Source organism: Oryx dammah, unplaced genomic scaffold (assembly GCF_014754425.2).
Source record: "Oryx dammah isolate SB20612 unplaced genomic scaffold, SCBI_Odam_1.1 HiC_scaffold_2, whole genome shotgun sequence".
NCBI lineage: Eukaryota > Metazoa > Chordata > Mammalia > Artiodactyla > Bovidae > Oryx > Oryx dammah.
Genome location: NW_024070186.1, coordinates 92273354 through 92290001, shown reverse-complemented (window position 1 = coordinate 92290001; position 16648 = coordinate 92273354). Strand labels below are relative to the sequence as shown.

General features: G+C 44.2%; 1 protein-coding gene and 1 long non-coding RNA gene across 3 annotated transcripts; one reads left to right on the top strand and one right to left on the bottom strand.

Annotated features, from left to right (window-relative positions):
- Window positions 1-4423: 4423 nt before the first annotated feature.
- Window positions 4424-5887, bottom strand: LOC120871327. Its single transcript, XR_005723002.1, has 2 exons — window positions 5727-5887; window positions 4424-5427 (listed from the first exon to the last, which is right to left on the bottom strand). It is a non-coding gene; the product is annotated as an uncharacterized LOC120871327 (long non-coding RNA).
- Window positions 5888-5926: 39 nt separating this feature from the next.
- On the top strand, window positions 5927-16648 carry ADPRH (ADP-ribosylarginine hydrolase). 2 transcript variants are annotated; one of them, XM_040251138.1, is made up of 4 exons: window positions 5927-6146; window positions 9824-10149; window positions 11462-11822; window positions 13000-16648. In XM_040251138.1, exons 2-4 carry the CDS (start codon window positions 9837-9839, stop codon window positions 13385-13387), a joined length of 1062 nt encoding a protein of 353 aa, XP_040107072.1. In that variant the 5' UTR covers window positions 5927-6146; window positions 9824-9836; the 3' UTR covers window positions 13388-16648. The 2 variants fall into 2 exon arrangements, with proteins under 2 accessions (XP_040107072.1, XP_040107081.1); XM_040251147.1 differs by lacking the exon at window positions 5927-6146 and having other exon boundaries at window positions 9735-10149; window positions 13000-13383; window positions 14878-16648.

The window sequence follows — 16648 nt, the reverse complement described above, 5'->3', positions numbered from 1 at the left end:
TGGACTGTAGTGCACCAGGCCCCTCTGACCGTGGGATTCTTCAGGCAAGAATACTGGAGTGGGCTGCCATGCTTATTACTTGATCCTTTAAGAGAAGAGACAGACCGTGTGTCCACGCAAGTTCTCTGCCTGAGGGTAGGGACCTGCTCTTGAATCCTGGCAACTCCGTGATGATAGGACTCTGGGGGTTAAGCGGCACCACAGACTGGCTGCAATCCTCCTGCCCACACTGTCCATTAGAGCTGCTGGCAAAGTCACAAAAGTTGCCCTTTTTTCAGTTTGTGTTTCACTTTTCTTGCTCCCCCAGAATCATGGAAAGGAGCCAGCCAAAGGCTGTAGAAGGAGAGGACAGAGATGATTTGGGGGCTCTCGTAATGGGTCAGTGCAGCCGTCATGATATCAAGCTTGAATAAATGAAAGCTGAAGAGTCAAGTCAGCCCATTAAAGAATTTTTTAATTTTATTTAAATTTAATTTACAATTTTGTGTTGGTTTCTGTCGTATAACAACTAGATTCAGTCATAATATATATATATATATATCCCTTCTCTCCTGAGCCTCCATCTCCTCCCTCTATCCCACCCCTCTAGGTCATCACTGAGTGCCAGGCTGAGCCCATTAAAGATTGAACAATAGGGCATTTACTTCTTAAACACACTAAACTATTTAACCACGCTAAGAGGTACAAAGAGTTGGACAGGACTTACCAGCTAAACAAGATCAACAGGAGGAAGTAACCACCTTCCTTTACCCTCCCCTTCTTCTCCTTCCTCCTCAGCTTCTTCCCTTTCCTCCTCTTTCTTCTTTCTGGCATATTTTCTTGAAAAGTGAAATAGATAGCTGCCCTCTGTTCCTTAGTGACACAGTAATCTAGGGGAAAAACAATCTGTAACCAAAGGTCATGGTCTCCTATTTCAAAAGAAGAGGTTGTGGAGAGGGGTTGCAGGGAGGGGAAGTCGTCTAATTCTATGCATAAAATTAAAGAGAAATTGCATGGCTTGAGTGAAAAGAGGAGATTTATCTCTCGTCAACTCTCCCCAGAAAGGGCAACATTTAAAGTATACCTTGCACAGACACATTCAGCTACTATTTGTACAGAAGAGGAAATCTGGCCACTTGTGGCCCCAGTTGCACAAGGATGCCTGAGAAGAGCAGAATTTATTTGATGGCATGAAGAGCCAAAGCATGCCCTCACATTGACTCCCTCCTGATTCTGGAGCTGACTTCACGGGCATCCACAGGGGGAGGCTGAGGGACTCTCCAGCGGCTGTCACCATTAGCTAACCTGCCTAAACCAGCTTCCTTTGTGAAGTCTTGGTTTCACTCTCACTCTTTTTAGATTCCCCACCCCAAACTTGAGCTCTCTCCAAAGAGCAGTTTTAGGAATGAATGCCAGAGACGATGAGGGAACTGACACCTCATCAGAGGATAGGAGGAGAGGGCTGAAAGATGTCCCCTGATGAGGTTTTCCTTTACCTATAGTCGTGAGGATTCTTCTCGAAGCAAAATGAGCAGACTCAGGTAGGTTAGCCTAGTCTGACGCTGATGGAGGGATGGTGGAGCAGAGGACGGGAGGGTGGGGAGGGACCTTAAGCAATGCTCCCCGGGTGTTTGGCTTCAGTAGTTACTTTCCATTTCCTGGAAGCTATATTTTCACCCACTGAGGGCCAGACTTGTGGGCAGTGAAGTGCTTAGGATGAGCCTGTGGTCAGGAGCACCAAAAGTCCATTGCAAACTCGGGAAGGGGAGCTTGGAGACTCAGCTGACCAGCTGTGGGAAATCCCCATAGGACTGGGAGAGGCAGAGTGGTGGGGGCCATCTGGTAGAAAATGTACCAAAGAAGGTTTCAAAATCTACGTGGATCTCCAGATCAAAGGTTGGGAAAAAACAACTTACAGAAGCAAAAGAGAGTACTCCAGAGACATGGGGAAAGAGGGGTGGGCAGGAATGTGGACTTCCCCCAGGTCTCTTTCTGTTCTGCTTAGAAGGAGAGAAGCCACTGCCTGCTTTTAAAACACCAATTTGTATCCACTTATCTCTCCATTCAGTGTCCCCATCCCCACCTTCTGCCATATTTGATTACTGCCTGCTTATTAGAATTACAGCACATATCTTGGATCTTTCTTTAAATATGACTTTTATTCATTTTTTTCTCCTTTTTAAGCATCAGAATTTTTTCCACTTTATTTATTTATTTTTTTGGAGGTTAATGACTATACAATATTGTATTGGTTTTGTCATACATTGACATGAATCCACCATGGGTGTACATGTGTTCCCCATCCTGAACCCCCCTCCCTCTTCCCTCCCCATCCCATCCCTCTGGGTCATCCCAGTGCACCAGCCCCGAGCATCCTGTATCATGCATCAAACCTGGACTGGCGATTCGTTTCACATATGATAATTTACATGTTTCAGTGCCATTCTCCCAAACCATCCCACCCTCGCCCTCTCCCACAGAGTCCAAAAGACTGTTCTATACATCTGTGTCTCTTTTGCTGTCTCGCATACAGGGTTATATTTACCATCTTTCTAAATTCCATATATATGCGTTAGTATACTGTATTGGTGTTTTTCTTTCTGGCTTACTTCACTCTGTATAATAGTAAATACGACTTTTACACTGAAGGAGTATGAAATATTTTAAAAAATCAGGCTCAGAAAAAAAAAAAATCAGGCTCAGGAGGGTCAGAGCGTTAATGAACTCAATGTTTAGTCTATCATATCATTTCAAAGTTTGTGTAAATGGCAGTACAGGGAACGGAAGAAGCCCTGGGCTGAGAGCTCCAAGACCGTGGCCCAGAGGAGAGTTCAGAGAAGGCTACTTCTCCCTGCTGTGTGACTCAAAGGAACTCTCTTCACTTAGTTGGGCCTCACTTTCCTCACTATAAAGTTACAGGTATGCAAATATCCCTTCTGACTCTGACATGTTATGATGTAAACTTTGCCCTTATGTACATATGGATTCTATTTTTAAAAAATACTTTGGAAAAAAAAAAAAAAGTACTTTGGGACCAGTGGCCAGAGAGCCTGTTTTCTTTCATAAACATCTTCGAATTCTTTTCCAGCCTTCTTTAAAATCCTCCAGGAGGATACTTGATTTCCATTGTGCAAATCTAGTACTCAGTCTTACGATGAAGTGTTTGGAAATGATTCAGTAAGACAGAAAAGGAGAAAGCTTAAGACCGTGACCAGTCTTCTAACCCAGTGACAGGCCAGACTGGAAACTAGCTCACGCCTCAACAATGAGGTCGGGCTGAGCAACCGTGCATCGCTGGGGAGGAAATATCAACCTAAGTCTGCATCTGTGTTTGTACTTTTACTTTTTTAAATCTTTGCTTCTCCTCTGAACTAGCTGTTTGGGTTATTTCTGGGCTTCTGGAAATTTTAGTTTATCTTCTTAATTATTCTTTAAAAAATTAAGCCCAGATATAATTTTCTCTAGATGCCTTCTGTGAACCCTCTAAGCTGAGAATGTCTTCCTCCTATTTGCTGAGCTGGTACCTTGAACAATCTCCTTGGTCACAGTGCTTGTGCCTCAAAAGTCTCCTCTGTCCCTGTGATTCTTGCTCTACCTCAGTAACTGCAGTAAGCTCCTAGCATAGTATCTAGCATACTTTATATGCTGTAATAGGGTTCTCCAGAGAAACAAAACCGATACATACATGGAAAGAAAGATTTATTTTAAGGAACTGGCTCATGTGATTGTGGAGGTTACCAAGTCCAAATCTGCACAATAGGCTAGCAGGCTGAAGACCCAGGTTGAGGTGATGTAGCAACTCCATGTGAAGGTAGTCTGCTGGCAGAATTCCTTCTTCCTTGTGTAAGATCAGTCTTTTTCCTATCAAGGTCTTCAACTGAATGGGTAAGGCCCACTTACCATGGAAGAAAATTAGCTGCTGATTTCCATGTTAATCTCATCTTAAAAATACCTTCACAGAAACATCTAGAAAAACGTTTGACCAAATATCTGAGTACTTTTTCCTAGCCAGGTGAATACCTAAAATTAACCATCATGGATGCTCACTGAATCTTCTGAAGTGAGTTGATGGTGAATGATATGTGAACAGTCATTTTAGGCTTCCTATTTCTCCTGGCTTAGCTTTCTTCTGTTTTCTTCTAAAAAGCCTCTACTTCATTTTTTACCACTTTAAATAATTTTAACAAATTGTGTTAAATTGGGTCCTATTCTGTGGTATATTTTTCTCTGAAACTTTTTGTTATTTTGCATTTGCTGCACAGGTCAGGGGCCCTGTCTATTAACCATTTCCTGTTAGCTCTATCTTTCTCTCTCTCTCTCATTAAAAAAAATTTTTTTTTAGCTCTCAAGATTTCACGAGGCATGGTTGCATGGTATAACACATTCAGGCCCCTGAAATGATGAAGATTTGTTTAATCCCCTGTTTTTCAACTATCTATACTTCTGTTTTCTGTTGAACCAGCCCTGGCCATGGGGTGGCTGGAGAGGAACTGACGATCAGGGCCTCATATTACTTTGTATCAACATGAAAGGGGGTTTATTTTATTATTTGAACATTTGGATCCAGTTGTAGTAACGACACTATTACAAATGACAGAAATGCTTACAATGTAAAGCTTACTGATTAAAAAAAAATAGGATATAATATTGTATATACAAAATGACCCCATTAAAAAAAATGTGCATAAAGACTGTATCAGTCTTTACAGTCTGAGTGGTAGAATATGTGGGCTCTTTTTCTATGGTTTCTAAAATTTCTTTCTACATGTAATATGTAAAAATTCTTAATATGAAAGATTAAAAGTTTCCCCTTCTCTCTCTCCCTACTCCCTGCAAACTCTCCCCTTAGCCACCTGAGAGATAATTATATAATCATTAATGACAATGTAACATATATCCTTTCAGTCATTTTATACACAGGATGCACATACACACACACACACACAGAGCTCTTTTTTTTTTTTACATAAATAAGACCATGTATATCCCTCACTCTAAAAGCTGATTTTTTGATTAACAAAATGTCTCCAATTTCTTCCCCTGTGAACCTAGTTATTTACCCCAAATCTACTGATTTAAATGTCTACCTTTTTGGAAAAGTTTCATAATTATGCCCTAATTTAGGAAAAGGAAACTCATTCTCCTCTCTAAATAGAGGTTGAGATTATTTCCAATTTTCTGCTGAGAAACAATTCTGCAAAGAAATCCAGAAACATTTATCTTTGTGAACACATGAGAGATACGTTTTTTAAGAGATATTTCTAAAAGGTTTCTCAGTTTTTCTACTGGAAGTATGCATTTTTTTAAATCATAAAAATAACATTTTATTTAAAAACAAAAAATGTAAATCAACAGCCTAAGATGGGATCCCTTGCATGGGTCCACTCTTAGGAGAGCGGGTTGTGTTAGGGCCTAGCATCCACGTGGTAAACAGCAGGTGTTTAATGCCTGTAGCAAGAAAGAGAGGCATACAGAGAAGTCTGCAGAATACCTGCATATAATGTTTAGAATATCTGCATACAATATCTACAGATAGCGTTTCTAATTCTTTTCAAGAATTTATTCAGGCAAAAATACTCTTAGTTTTCCTTTGCTTTTATTTATTATCAGCATGAAAATATTCTATTCTGCGACCAAATAAATGACAAGAGTTAAAATTAATCCTACCAACCACCCTAAAGAGGTCGGTACTATTACTGCCCCATTTTATGGGTGAGGGGCCCAGAACCGTGACAAAGGCCACTCACGCAATCAGCACCGTTTTCCGAGATCGGGGCCACACACTATTCACTGCCGAGGGGAGCTGGACTGGAGGAAAGGTCGAGGCTTCAAGCCGGGGTCACTCCTGAGTCCTCGACAGGGGTAGGGCGGGGGTGGGGGGTGGGGTGGCGGAGCGGCGCCATTTCCTGTCGTCCGTGCTCCGCGGCGCCCCCCGACTCCGAACGGCGGGGGCGGCTGACGCAGCGGACAGCTGACGCTCGAGCAACTGCAAGCGCCGGGCACCGGTCCGGGTCTGCGGAACCTGAGCGCGATCCGCGGACGCGGCGCTCCACCCCGCTTGGTGCTCAGCTCGCGCCGGGGTCCGCGCTGGGCCTCCTCGCACCCTGACTTCCCGGCGCCCGGCCCCGCCCTGGGCGCACGAGCGTGACACCCCTCCGGGCCAGCAGGTACCCCTCCCCGCGCTAGGCCCCTACACCCGCGCTCCTCTCCCGGCGGCGACCGGCCCCGCCCGCCCTGCCTTCCCCCACCCTCCCCGCCCGCATCCCTCGCGCCTCTCTCCCGCGGTGACCTAGGGCCCACCCTCCACCCCTGTCGGGGCTGAACCTGTTCCCCACTCGCCTGTACCCTCCCCCGCTCAAGAAAAAAAAAAAAAAGGCAAAACTGCAGAAGGCTGCCGTGAATCAGCTGCCCAGATCTCCGTTTTGAATGTAAAGTTCAGGGACGAAGACTGTCAACTGGAAAACTTAAGCGTATAAAGAATAACAGCGTTCTGGAAAGCGGGAGGCCACAGCACGGTGTAAAAACTCAAAAGAAAATTTCTTCCAGGGTGAGGTGGTCGTCGCCCACCACCCCCCAGCCTCACTTGAAACCCACAGAAACACATTCGGGTGGAGCCAGGAGGAATTACAGACAGGAAGCTGAGGACTTCAGAAGAGGGTGGTGGTGGTGGTGGTTTAGTCGCTCAGTCGTGTCCGGCTCTTGCGATTTCATGAACAGAGGAGCCTGGCAGGCTACAGTCCATGAGATTCTCCAGGCAAGAATACTGGAGTGGGTTGCCATTTCCTTCTCCCGGGGATCTTCCCAACCCAGGAATCGAACCAGGGTCTCCTGCATTGTAGATGGATTCTTTACCGACTGAGCTACAAGGGAAGCTCTTTGAAGTCGCTCAGTCATGTCCCACTCTGCGACTCCATGGACTGTAGCCTGCCAGGCTCCTCCGTCCATGGGATTCTCCAGGCAAGAATACTGGAGTGGGTTGCCATTTCCTTCTCCATTAGAAGAGGGTACAGGGGCTTAAAGATCCGTCCTCAGAAGTCTAGAACTAAGCTTGGTCTCGGAAGCTCTCAGCGTAGGACGGGAGCCCAGGTTGCATCTATAGCTCCCCACTACCTCTGCACGCATCCCCGCAATACGATTTACCGTGGGAAAATTGAGGTCCTGGAAGGAGGTAGCTTGTCCATCATCACACACCTGATTCTGAGCAGAGCCAGGACTGTTAGCCCAGAACTCCAGTTCCTGAGCATCATTTATAAACATTAAAATATGTAAATCATTTTTTACAAATACCGTTTTGGGGCCAGGAAATTCAACATGATCAGTAACTCGGTGATGGGCTGTTCAGTATGTCCTCATCGTTTTTCTCAGGTGCTTGCCAACCTGCGCCTGCGTTCCCTGGGCTACCGCAGTGCAGCTGGAGCAGGACTCCCTTGGGAAGCCCAAGGATTTGAACTTAACCCTGAGCAAATAGGTTTTAGGTAAGAGGAGGAGAGTAAGACATCTTGGGGAAAGAGCTGGAGCTAGTCCACTGGCATTTCAAAGTGTTTTCCTGGCCTGATTAAGTGCAGTGGATGATAGACTGAGGGCAGATCGTGCAAGGCTCTGCCGGTGAGTGCTGCAAGCTGCAGGGGACAATGGGAAGCCAGCACTGTACTGGGGGTTAGGTGGGAGGAGACCCTGGAGAGTCCCTTGGACTGCAAGGAGATCCAACCAGTCCATCCTAAAGGAAATCAGTCCTGAATATTCATTGGAATGTTCATCAATATTCATTGGCCACCTGATGGGAAGAACTGACTCATTGGAAAAGACCCTGATGCTGGGAAAGTTTGAAGGCAGGAGGAGAAGGGGACGACAGAGGATAAGATGGTTGGATGGCATCACTGACTCAATGGACATGAATTTGAACAAGCTGTGGGAGTTGGCAATGGACAGGGAAGCCTGGCATGCTGCAGGCCATGGGATGGCAAAGAGTCAGATATGACTGAGTGACTGAACTGAACTGAACTGAGATTCATGGAGAAAGAGTGTTAGCTGAGACCCCAAGACTCTACAAGTCAAACATTTAGAAGGAACACAAAATTTAAATACTGCTGTTGAAGATTGTGGGGAGAAAGTACAGTATTCTAGTTCAATTAATGGAAAAATAATTTTCCCTGGTTGTGTATGAATAATAAAAAATACTACTTATTATGTGCTAAACACTGTTCTAGGTACTTTATAAAGATTAATTCCCTGGAACTTCCCTGGTTAGGGAACTAGATCTCACATGCTGCAACTGAATTTGAGTTTGCATGCTGCAACTAAAGATTCAGCATGCTGTGACAGAAAGGTCCCAAATGCTCCTGTGGTCATGTATGGATGTGAGAGTTAGACTGTGAAGAAGGCTGAGCATCGAAGAATTGATGCTTTTGAACTGTGGTGTTGGAGAAGACTCTTGAGAGTCCCTTGGACTGCAAGGAGATCCAACCAGTCCATTCTGAAGGAGATCAACCCTGGGATTTCTTTGGAAGGAATGATACTAAAGCTAAAGCTCCAGTACTTTGGCCACCTCATGCGAAGAGTTGACTCATTGGAAAAGACTCTGATGATGGGAGGGACTGGGGGCAGGAGGAGAAGGGGACAACCGAGGATGAGATGGCTGGATGGCATCACGGACTCGATGGACGTGAGTCTGAGTGAACTCCGGGAGTTGGTGATGGACAGGGAGGCCTGGCGTGCTGCGATTCATGGGGTCGCAAAGAGTCGGACCCGACTGAGCGACTGAGCTGAACTGAAGCTCCTCGGTGCTGCAACTAAAAGAACCCGCATGCAGCAGCAAAGATGAAAGACCCCACATGCCACAGCCAAGACCTGACACAGCCAAATAAATATTTTTAAAAAGAATAACTAAAGTCATTTTTTAAATTAATTCATTTACTACTCATGACAAACCCATGAAGTTTGTGCCATTGCCTTACAGATAGGAAGGGTAAGGCATAAAGAGGTTGCTCAAGGTAAGTAGGTCTGTGCTGAGGTGAATGGCCCAGAAACAGAAGATTTGGATCCCAGTGTCTCCATCTGTTGCTTGCATGAAGTTACTCTCTCTGGCCCTCAGTTTTCTTATCTCTGACATGCAGACTGTGATCCAGGCCCTCTGATGAGACTGAAGGTGCAGGTGCTTTGCGAACAGTAGCTCGTGATACCAGTGGAAAGTTAGCATTTACGGAAAGGAAGGATGCATTCCAAGGCCAAATTCAACCAAAAAGAGAAAATGGTTGATTTGCAGAATTTAATGGGCTTGCCACTCACAGAGAGGCAAAGATAGGGTCCTAGTTAGTCTTGCCTAACTTGACAAGACAAGACAAAGTTCTGATCTTGCCTGGGAAATCCCACAGACAGAGGAACCTGGTGGGCTAGTCAAGGATGAAAAAGACTTGGACACGACTTAGCTTAGTGACTAAACAACAACAACCACACAACAAAATGGGCTTATTCCACTCCCCATAGAGCTGTTGTGAGGATTGAATGATATGCCCTTAATACTGTGCCTGCAAGGAGTGAGTAATCAGTACAATGTGATGTGTGTGCTCAGTCTCTCAGTCGAGTCTTACACTTTGTGACACTTTGGAGTGTAGCCCACCTGGCTCCTCTGTCCGTGGGATTTCCCAGGCAAGAATACCAGAGTGGGTTACCATTTCCTCCTCCAGTTGATCTTCCAGACCCAAGGACTGAACCTATCTCCTCCATTGGTAGGTGGATTCCTTACCACTAAGCCACCAGGGAAGCCCCAGTAAAATGCTGATAGGGCTATTATTTTTTCTGATTTTTTTTTCCTCCCCATCCTCTGTGTGTCTTTATATTCCCCCAGAGACAGCTTCACCATGTGTGGGGCCCTGATGGAGAGGTATGTGGCAGCCATGGTGCTGAGTGCAGCTGGAGATGCCTTGGGATACTTCAATGGAAAGTGGGAGTTCCTCCAGAATGGGGAGAAAATTCACAGGCAGCTGGCCCAGCTTGGTGGCTTGGATGCCATAGATGTGGAGAGGTGGAGAGTCAGCGATGACACCGTGATGCACCTGGCCACAGCAGAAGCGCTCCTGGAAGCTGGCAAAGTCTCAGACTTGACTCGCTTGTACTCCCTCCTTGCTAAGCATTACCAGGACAGCATGGGAGACATGGATGGCCGGGCACCAGGTGAGAGCAGCTGGTGGAGATCTGGGCAGGTGGAGAATTAAAACAGACCCAAGGAAGTCACTTAAAATGTTGACTGGGGTTTAAATATCAAAGATACTAGCTTTTTATTTTTTAATTAATTACTTTTTTTTTGCCACACCCTGAGCCATGTGGGACCTTAGTTCACTGACCAGGGATCAGACGCATGCCCACTGCATTGCAAAGCAGTCATAACCTCTGGACCACAGGGGAAGTCCTGAGACATTAGTTTTCTTAGTTATGATAAAAATAGAAACAAGCTAAATGTTCTGTCATTTATTTAATTATGGTGACACATCTGCAGCCATTTAAAATTACACAGATAAGTATTAAATGATATGGAAAGATGTTGTATATGAAGTAAAGTAGATTATGAAACACTGCGTATCTTATGAACCCATTCTCATTAAGAGTATGTATGTATATCTGTTGGGAAAGATCTGGGTGATAAGAGTATTTATAGTTTCCTATTTTCCTTTCAATTATTTGTAGTTTCTAAGTTTTCTTTAATATCTATGAATAAAAAATTTTTCTTTTTAAAGAAGACTGGAAAAGGTCTTATAGAGACTCTTTTTCTGGTTCCAAGTCTACTCACAAGTGGTTCTTGCTCATTTTTTTATAGTCATTTGGCCAACAGCTGATGTGAACCACCTTTTCCCTGGCTCTTGTATTAGTGAGCTTGACCTGCCATAAGAAAATACCACAGATTGGCTGGGCTTAAACAACAGATGTCATTTTCTCACTGTTTGGGAAGCTAGAAACCTGAGATCAGGGTGTTGGTTTCATTTCTTCTGAAGGAATCCTTTCTCTTTGGCTTGCAGACCATGCTGTGCCCTCTCAGAGCATACATTTCTGGTGTCTTTTTGTGTGTCCAGGTTTCCTCTTCTTATTAGGACACTGATTAGATTGAACCAGGGCCCATCCTAACATTCTCATTTTAAATTCATCACCTTTGTAAAAGGCCCATCTCCAAATATAGTCACATTCCGAAGTTCTAGGGATTAGCTCTTCAACATATGAATTTTGGGGTATACAATTCAGCTCATCATCAATACAGTTCAGCTCATAACATTTCCTGATGAAAAGCCCCTCCCACAAACCCAACAGCGTCTAAGTACGCTTGTGTAAGTAAGGCACAGTGCTGACTTGGGGTTTGGAGTTGGGGGCCTTCATCATCACACGTTCTGGCTTTCCCTTTCCACCCAGGAAAGTTGGAAGCGGGGCTTGGTTCTCTCCTCCTGCCAGGCCTTTGCTTTGGTTACCCTGACCCCATTCTCTGCCTGACTCTTCCCAGGGGGTGCCTCAGTGCAGAACGCCATGCTGCTGGAGCCAGACAAAGCCAATGGCTGGAGGATTCCCTTCAACAGTCACGAGGGTGGCTGTGGGGCCGCCATGAGGGCTATGTGCATTGGTCTCCGGTTCCCTCACAGCAGTCAGCTGGACACACTGATCCAGGTGAGCATCGAGAGCGGCCGGATGACCCACCACCACCCCACAGGCTACCTGGGAGCCCTTGTGTCTGCTCTTTTTACAGCCTATGCTGTGAACGGCAAGCCTCCTCAGCAGTGGGGAAGAGGACTGATGGAGGTACTTCCGGAAGCTAAAAAGTACATTGTCCAATCAGGCTACTTTGTGGAGCAGAATCTTCAACACTGGTGAGTTTGCAGGTGCACACTCCTGCTAGAAAATGGTTGAGTCTGTGTGCACACCTGCATGCATGTGTATGCCTAAAACTCAGCCTTTTAGCAACCATCATCGGTCTCCCATCCAATTTCATCATCCACTGCATCCAGCCCCCTCCCCACCCTCCTGCTAAGGATTCTAAATACAGTCCCAGCTGTGATGGCCACCAAGGAGCCAAGTGAAGACCTCAGTGAGTAGGGCGGCTGCACTGCTTCCCTCATGTGTACGGATCCTGTTCTCCAGAGTTTTGTGGCTCTTCCTTTTCTCTCTTATTTTTTTTCCTGGCCATGCCACAGAGCATGTGGGATCTTTGTTCCCCACCCAGGAATTGAACTCGTGCCCTCTGCAGTGGAAGAGCAGTGTCTTAACCACTGGACCGCCAGGGAAAAGTCCCTGTGGCTATTCTTTACTGAGATGAACTTTCCTGATTATTTCCTGGAACTTGTTTTTTCAGTGTTGTCTTGACAAACAAATAATATTGTGAAATCCTTGGTTAAAATGACCTAAAGATAGGTTTTTCCACCAGGTAATTAATAAGTGGTAAGACCACATCTTCCCCTTTTTTGAATTCACTTCACATTGCCTTTCTTAGAATAAAAATGTCCAGAGGCTTTCTACTGAAATCATCTACAGTCATGATGTTCTGAAGTTCCCTCTTAAAAAAAAGTAGCTGTATAAGGAGATGATGTGTTAATTTGGTTGATTGTAGTGATCATTTCATTATGCATATGTATATCAAATCATCATGGTGTACACCTTAAATATGTACAATTTTGTTAAAGTAATATAAAATAATAAAATACATGATGACAGACTAAATAAATAAAGTTCACCATTGAAAGTTGACACTTGACCTATTTCTCAACTCAGGAAAAACAAACCTACATTTCTCACCTTTAACTTGCTGTATATCTTCTTTATGCATTAATAGCAACAGATATTGATGCATTATTTATATCACTCCTTAGCAAAAATGTATTGAATGAAGGTCACTTAGCATTCATTTTGATTTTTAATATCATATCATATTGGTTCTAGAGGTTGAAGTCATGTTGGAACTCTCCCTGTTCACATGTCTATCTGGTACCTTTCCTGATGGCTTTTGACTTTATTTTTTCAATTGATTGTAGTCTTTTTTTCTTCCTGCAGGTCTTACTTCCAAGACCAATGGGAAAAGTACCTAAAACTCAGAGGAATTTGGGATGGCAAATCAGCCCCTACCTTCCCCAAGCCCTTTGATGTGAAGGAAAGGGATGAGTTCTACACTTCTGTGAGCTACTCTGGCTGGGGCGGCAGCAGTGGACACGATGCCCCCATGATTGCCTACGATGCCATCCTGGCTGCAGGAGACTCCTGGAAGGAGCTTGCCCACCGAGCATTTTTCCACGGTGGAGACAGTGATTCTACCGCTGCAATTGCTGGCTGTTGGTGGGGAGTGATGTATGGTTTTAAAGGAGTGAGTCCCTCCAACTATGAGAAGCTAGAATACAGAAACCGGCTGCAAGAGACAGCTAGGGCTTTGTATTCTCTTAGGTAATTACCCTAGGGAGAAGTGACATTCATTTCTGGTGGTTTCTCCTCTTGTGTAGTCCCTTTTCTACTGTTTCACTTTTTTCAGAGTCAAGAGTCTTAACCTTGTACTCAGGGAATTTTGAGGTAACAGTTCCTTGGGCACCTGAAACTCAATGTTTCCAAACTTATCTTGTCTTCACCAGCCCCTGCCCCAAATGTACCCCTCTTCCTATCCTGAAGAGTCTATTTCTCAGTTAATGGGATCAGCATTTCCCAAATTAGAAATCTTATAGCCTCATATTTGGGTTTCCATTTTTACCATCTAATCTTTCACCAAGTTTTTTTTCTGTTTGTTTCAGGTTGGGTTCCCAAAAGTGGATTCTAAGACAAAGATCTGAGTGCAAGTAGTTTACTTGGGAGGTGATTCCAGGAGGGACTGTTAGGAGAATGGGGAAATGAAACAGGGAAGGGAGAGGAGCCAGGACAAGGTGTGTTGATGAGCAGGTTCCCACTGGAGGCACTTGAGATGCAGTCCATCTGGATCCTTTGCGTAAGGCACTCAGAGTTTTCCCACCGTCTTCCATCTGATGTTGGTGGAGGACCACTCCCAGGGGTGCTAACCCCCTGGTGCTTCCTGGCATGCCTTTTATAAAGCCAAACATGAGTGTACTCAGGTTAAGACTCAGAGATGTTTGCAGTGGCAGGCTGTAGGGTGCATGGGAACAGTGAGATGTGTATGTGGGGGTCCCCACAGCATCTGCTAGATGGTTCCACATCCTGAATATCCTTCAGATCTGTCATTCTTTTACCTTATGGCACCACATATTTTTCAGCTGGATTTCTGCATTGCAAACTATTTAAGTCTGAAGAGATTCTGCTCCTATTAATAGCTGCACCCTCTAATTTCCTAGGTATGGCACTTGACATGGTGCCAGCTCGTTGTCACCTATTTGACAGTCTTTATTCTCCTCTAGACAGAATCTAGCATGGTGCCCAGGTGCATAAGAGATGCTTCATCAACATATATTAAATGAATGTTATTTATGAGCCTCCTGCCTGGTGCCTCTAATTCCAGTACTGCCTTCCGCATTGCCCTACAGAGAGAACTTTACAAATACATAACAAGTTGATCATACTGCGCTTCTAATCATGTACAGTGACTACTTACCTTCTGCTTCTACATTTCTGGGTGCTCTTCCTTCTCCTCTTTGACCTTCAAGTTCCAGCTCAAGTAGCATCTCCCTGATGAAAACCCACTCTGACTCTTCAGGTTCTTGGCCTCTCTCTTCAAAACACCCACAGCCTTTGTCTCCAGCTCTGTCACCATACTGAGCATGTTGTGTGGTGACTGTGGGTCTTCTGAGGATCCTCTGAGGCTCCTTGTAAGGGCTTGTGTCTTACCCTCTTTGTGGTCTTCCTGTCTAGCCTATTGGAGACATTCAGTGTTTACTGTGGAGGTTCATCTGTTGGTTTTGATGTGAATGCTTTGAGCATGCACTGTCTCTTGTGTTTCAGATAGCCTCTACTCCATAACTATCAGGAGTGACCTGTGCTGGCCTGAGAGAGATGGAGGATTTGAGGCTTTAACCAGGCCTGTGTGCTGACTTCAGTGAGACAGAGATCTCAACTCTGTATCTGAAGCAGGCCTGCAGCAAAGGCATCAGATTTATCATTCTTTGATATGTAAAGGGAGAAGAAAATTCCAAAGCTCTTTTTCTGGTTCAAAAACTTCTCATATGTATTTATATATTTCAGAAAACAGATGTGTTTTAAATAATGAAACTAGTACAGTAAATTCTTCAGCAGGACAATCAGAAATTGCAGACTTTTAGGGGTGGGGATTTACCATTTACAGAACATGGTAATAACCTCTTAAATGCAGGTGTCTTAAATCCATGTGCACAAGAAGACTCCTCTGTAGATATATTTTGAAGACAGTTTTAGAATAATAGAAAACAGTAAATACATATTTACACAGGATTCTTGAACAGAAGATTAAGATGGAGACTTTTATGACTTTTTCAATTTCCCACTTGATAAAAAGTGACAGTATAGTACAGAATAGTGTGTACTTTTCTGCAGCTGTAGGAAAAAAGGAAACATTTGTTCCCTGTCTTTCTGGGGTTTCTTTTACCAGTAGTCAGGAGAGCTTGCAGTATTTATTTATTTATTTGGCTGCACCAGGTCTTGCAGCCTGTGGGATCTTTAGTCGTGGCATGCAAACTCTTAGTTGTGGCATATGGGAGCTGTTCCTTGACCAGGGATCAAACCCAGGCCCCCTGCACTGGGAGCAGAGTCTTAGCCACTGGACCACCAGGGAAGTCCCCTGCCTGCAGTTTTAGGGTGGGGCACTAGAATTCAGTGAGCACTGACCAAGCGGCAAAACTGAGATGCTTAAACCTTGTAATACAGAAAAGGGAAGAAGAGCATTTAGCCAGTGGATTCTGAGGCATGACCTGTTTTACCTCTATAACTGGTTTGATGAATTGTCTGAATTTAGTGGAAGCAAACATGGAATGATTTTCTTTTTCTCCAGCCACTGCCTTCGTATAAGCTGCTTTCCCTGCTCCTAAGTGTCATCTTTTTAGTTTTGTGTGGAGAGTGGGGTGGTGAAGGGTATTAAAAATCCAATCCAGTCCAGATTTTTTTTTTTAATTTCAGCTTTACTGGGATATGAATGAATGTAAAATTGTAAGATATTTAAAGTATACATTGTGGTGATTTAATATACATATACACAGTGAAAGGTTTCCCTTCATCTCGTTAATGAGCATATCCATCACCTCACATGTTTACCTTTTTCTGGTGAGAACATTTAAGTTCTACTCTCCTAGTAAATTTCAGTTTCACAGTATAGTGTTATCAACCATGGTCACCATGTTTTCCATCAGATCTTCAGACCTTATTCATCATAAAAGTTTATACCCTTTTACCAACCTCCCTTTATTTCCCTCACCACCACTGCCCCCTAACCAGCCCCTGGCAACCACTTTTCTACTCTCTGTTTCTATTAATATGGATTTGACTTTTTTTTTAAGATTCCACATATAAGTGATATCATGTAATATTTGTCTTCCTCTCTCTGGTTTATTTTAGTTAGCGTAATGCCCTAAGGTCCACTGATACTGTCGCAAACATCAGGATTTCCTTCTTTCGCATAGCTGAATAGTATTCTATTGTATATATGTACTGCGTCTTCTTTATCCGTTCGTCAATTGACAGATACTTCAGTTGTTTCCTTATCTTGACTATTATGAATGAAGCTGCAGTGAAGATGGGGCACAGA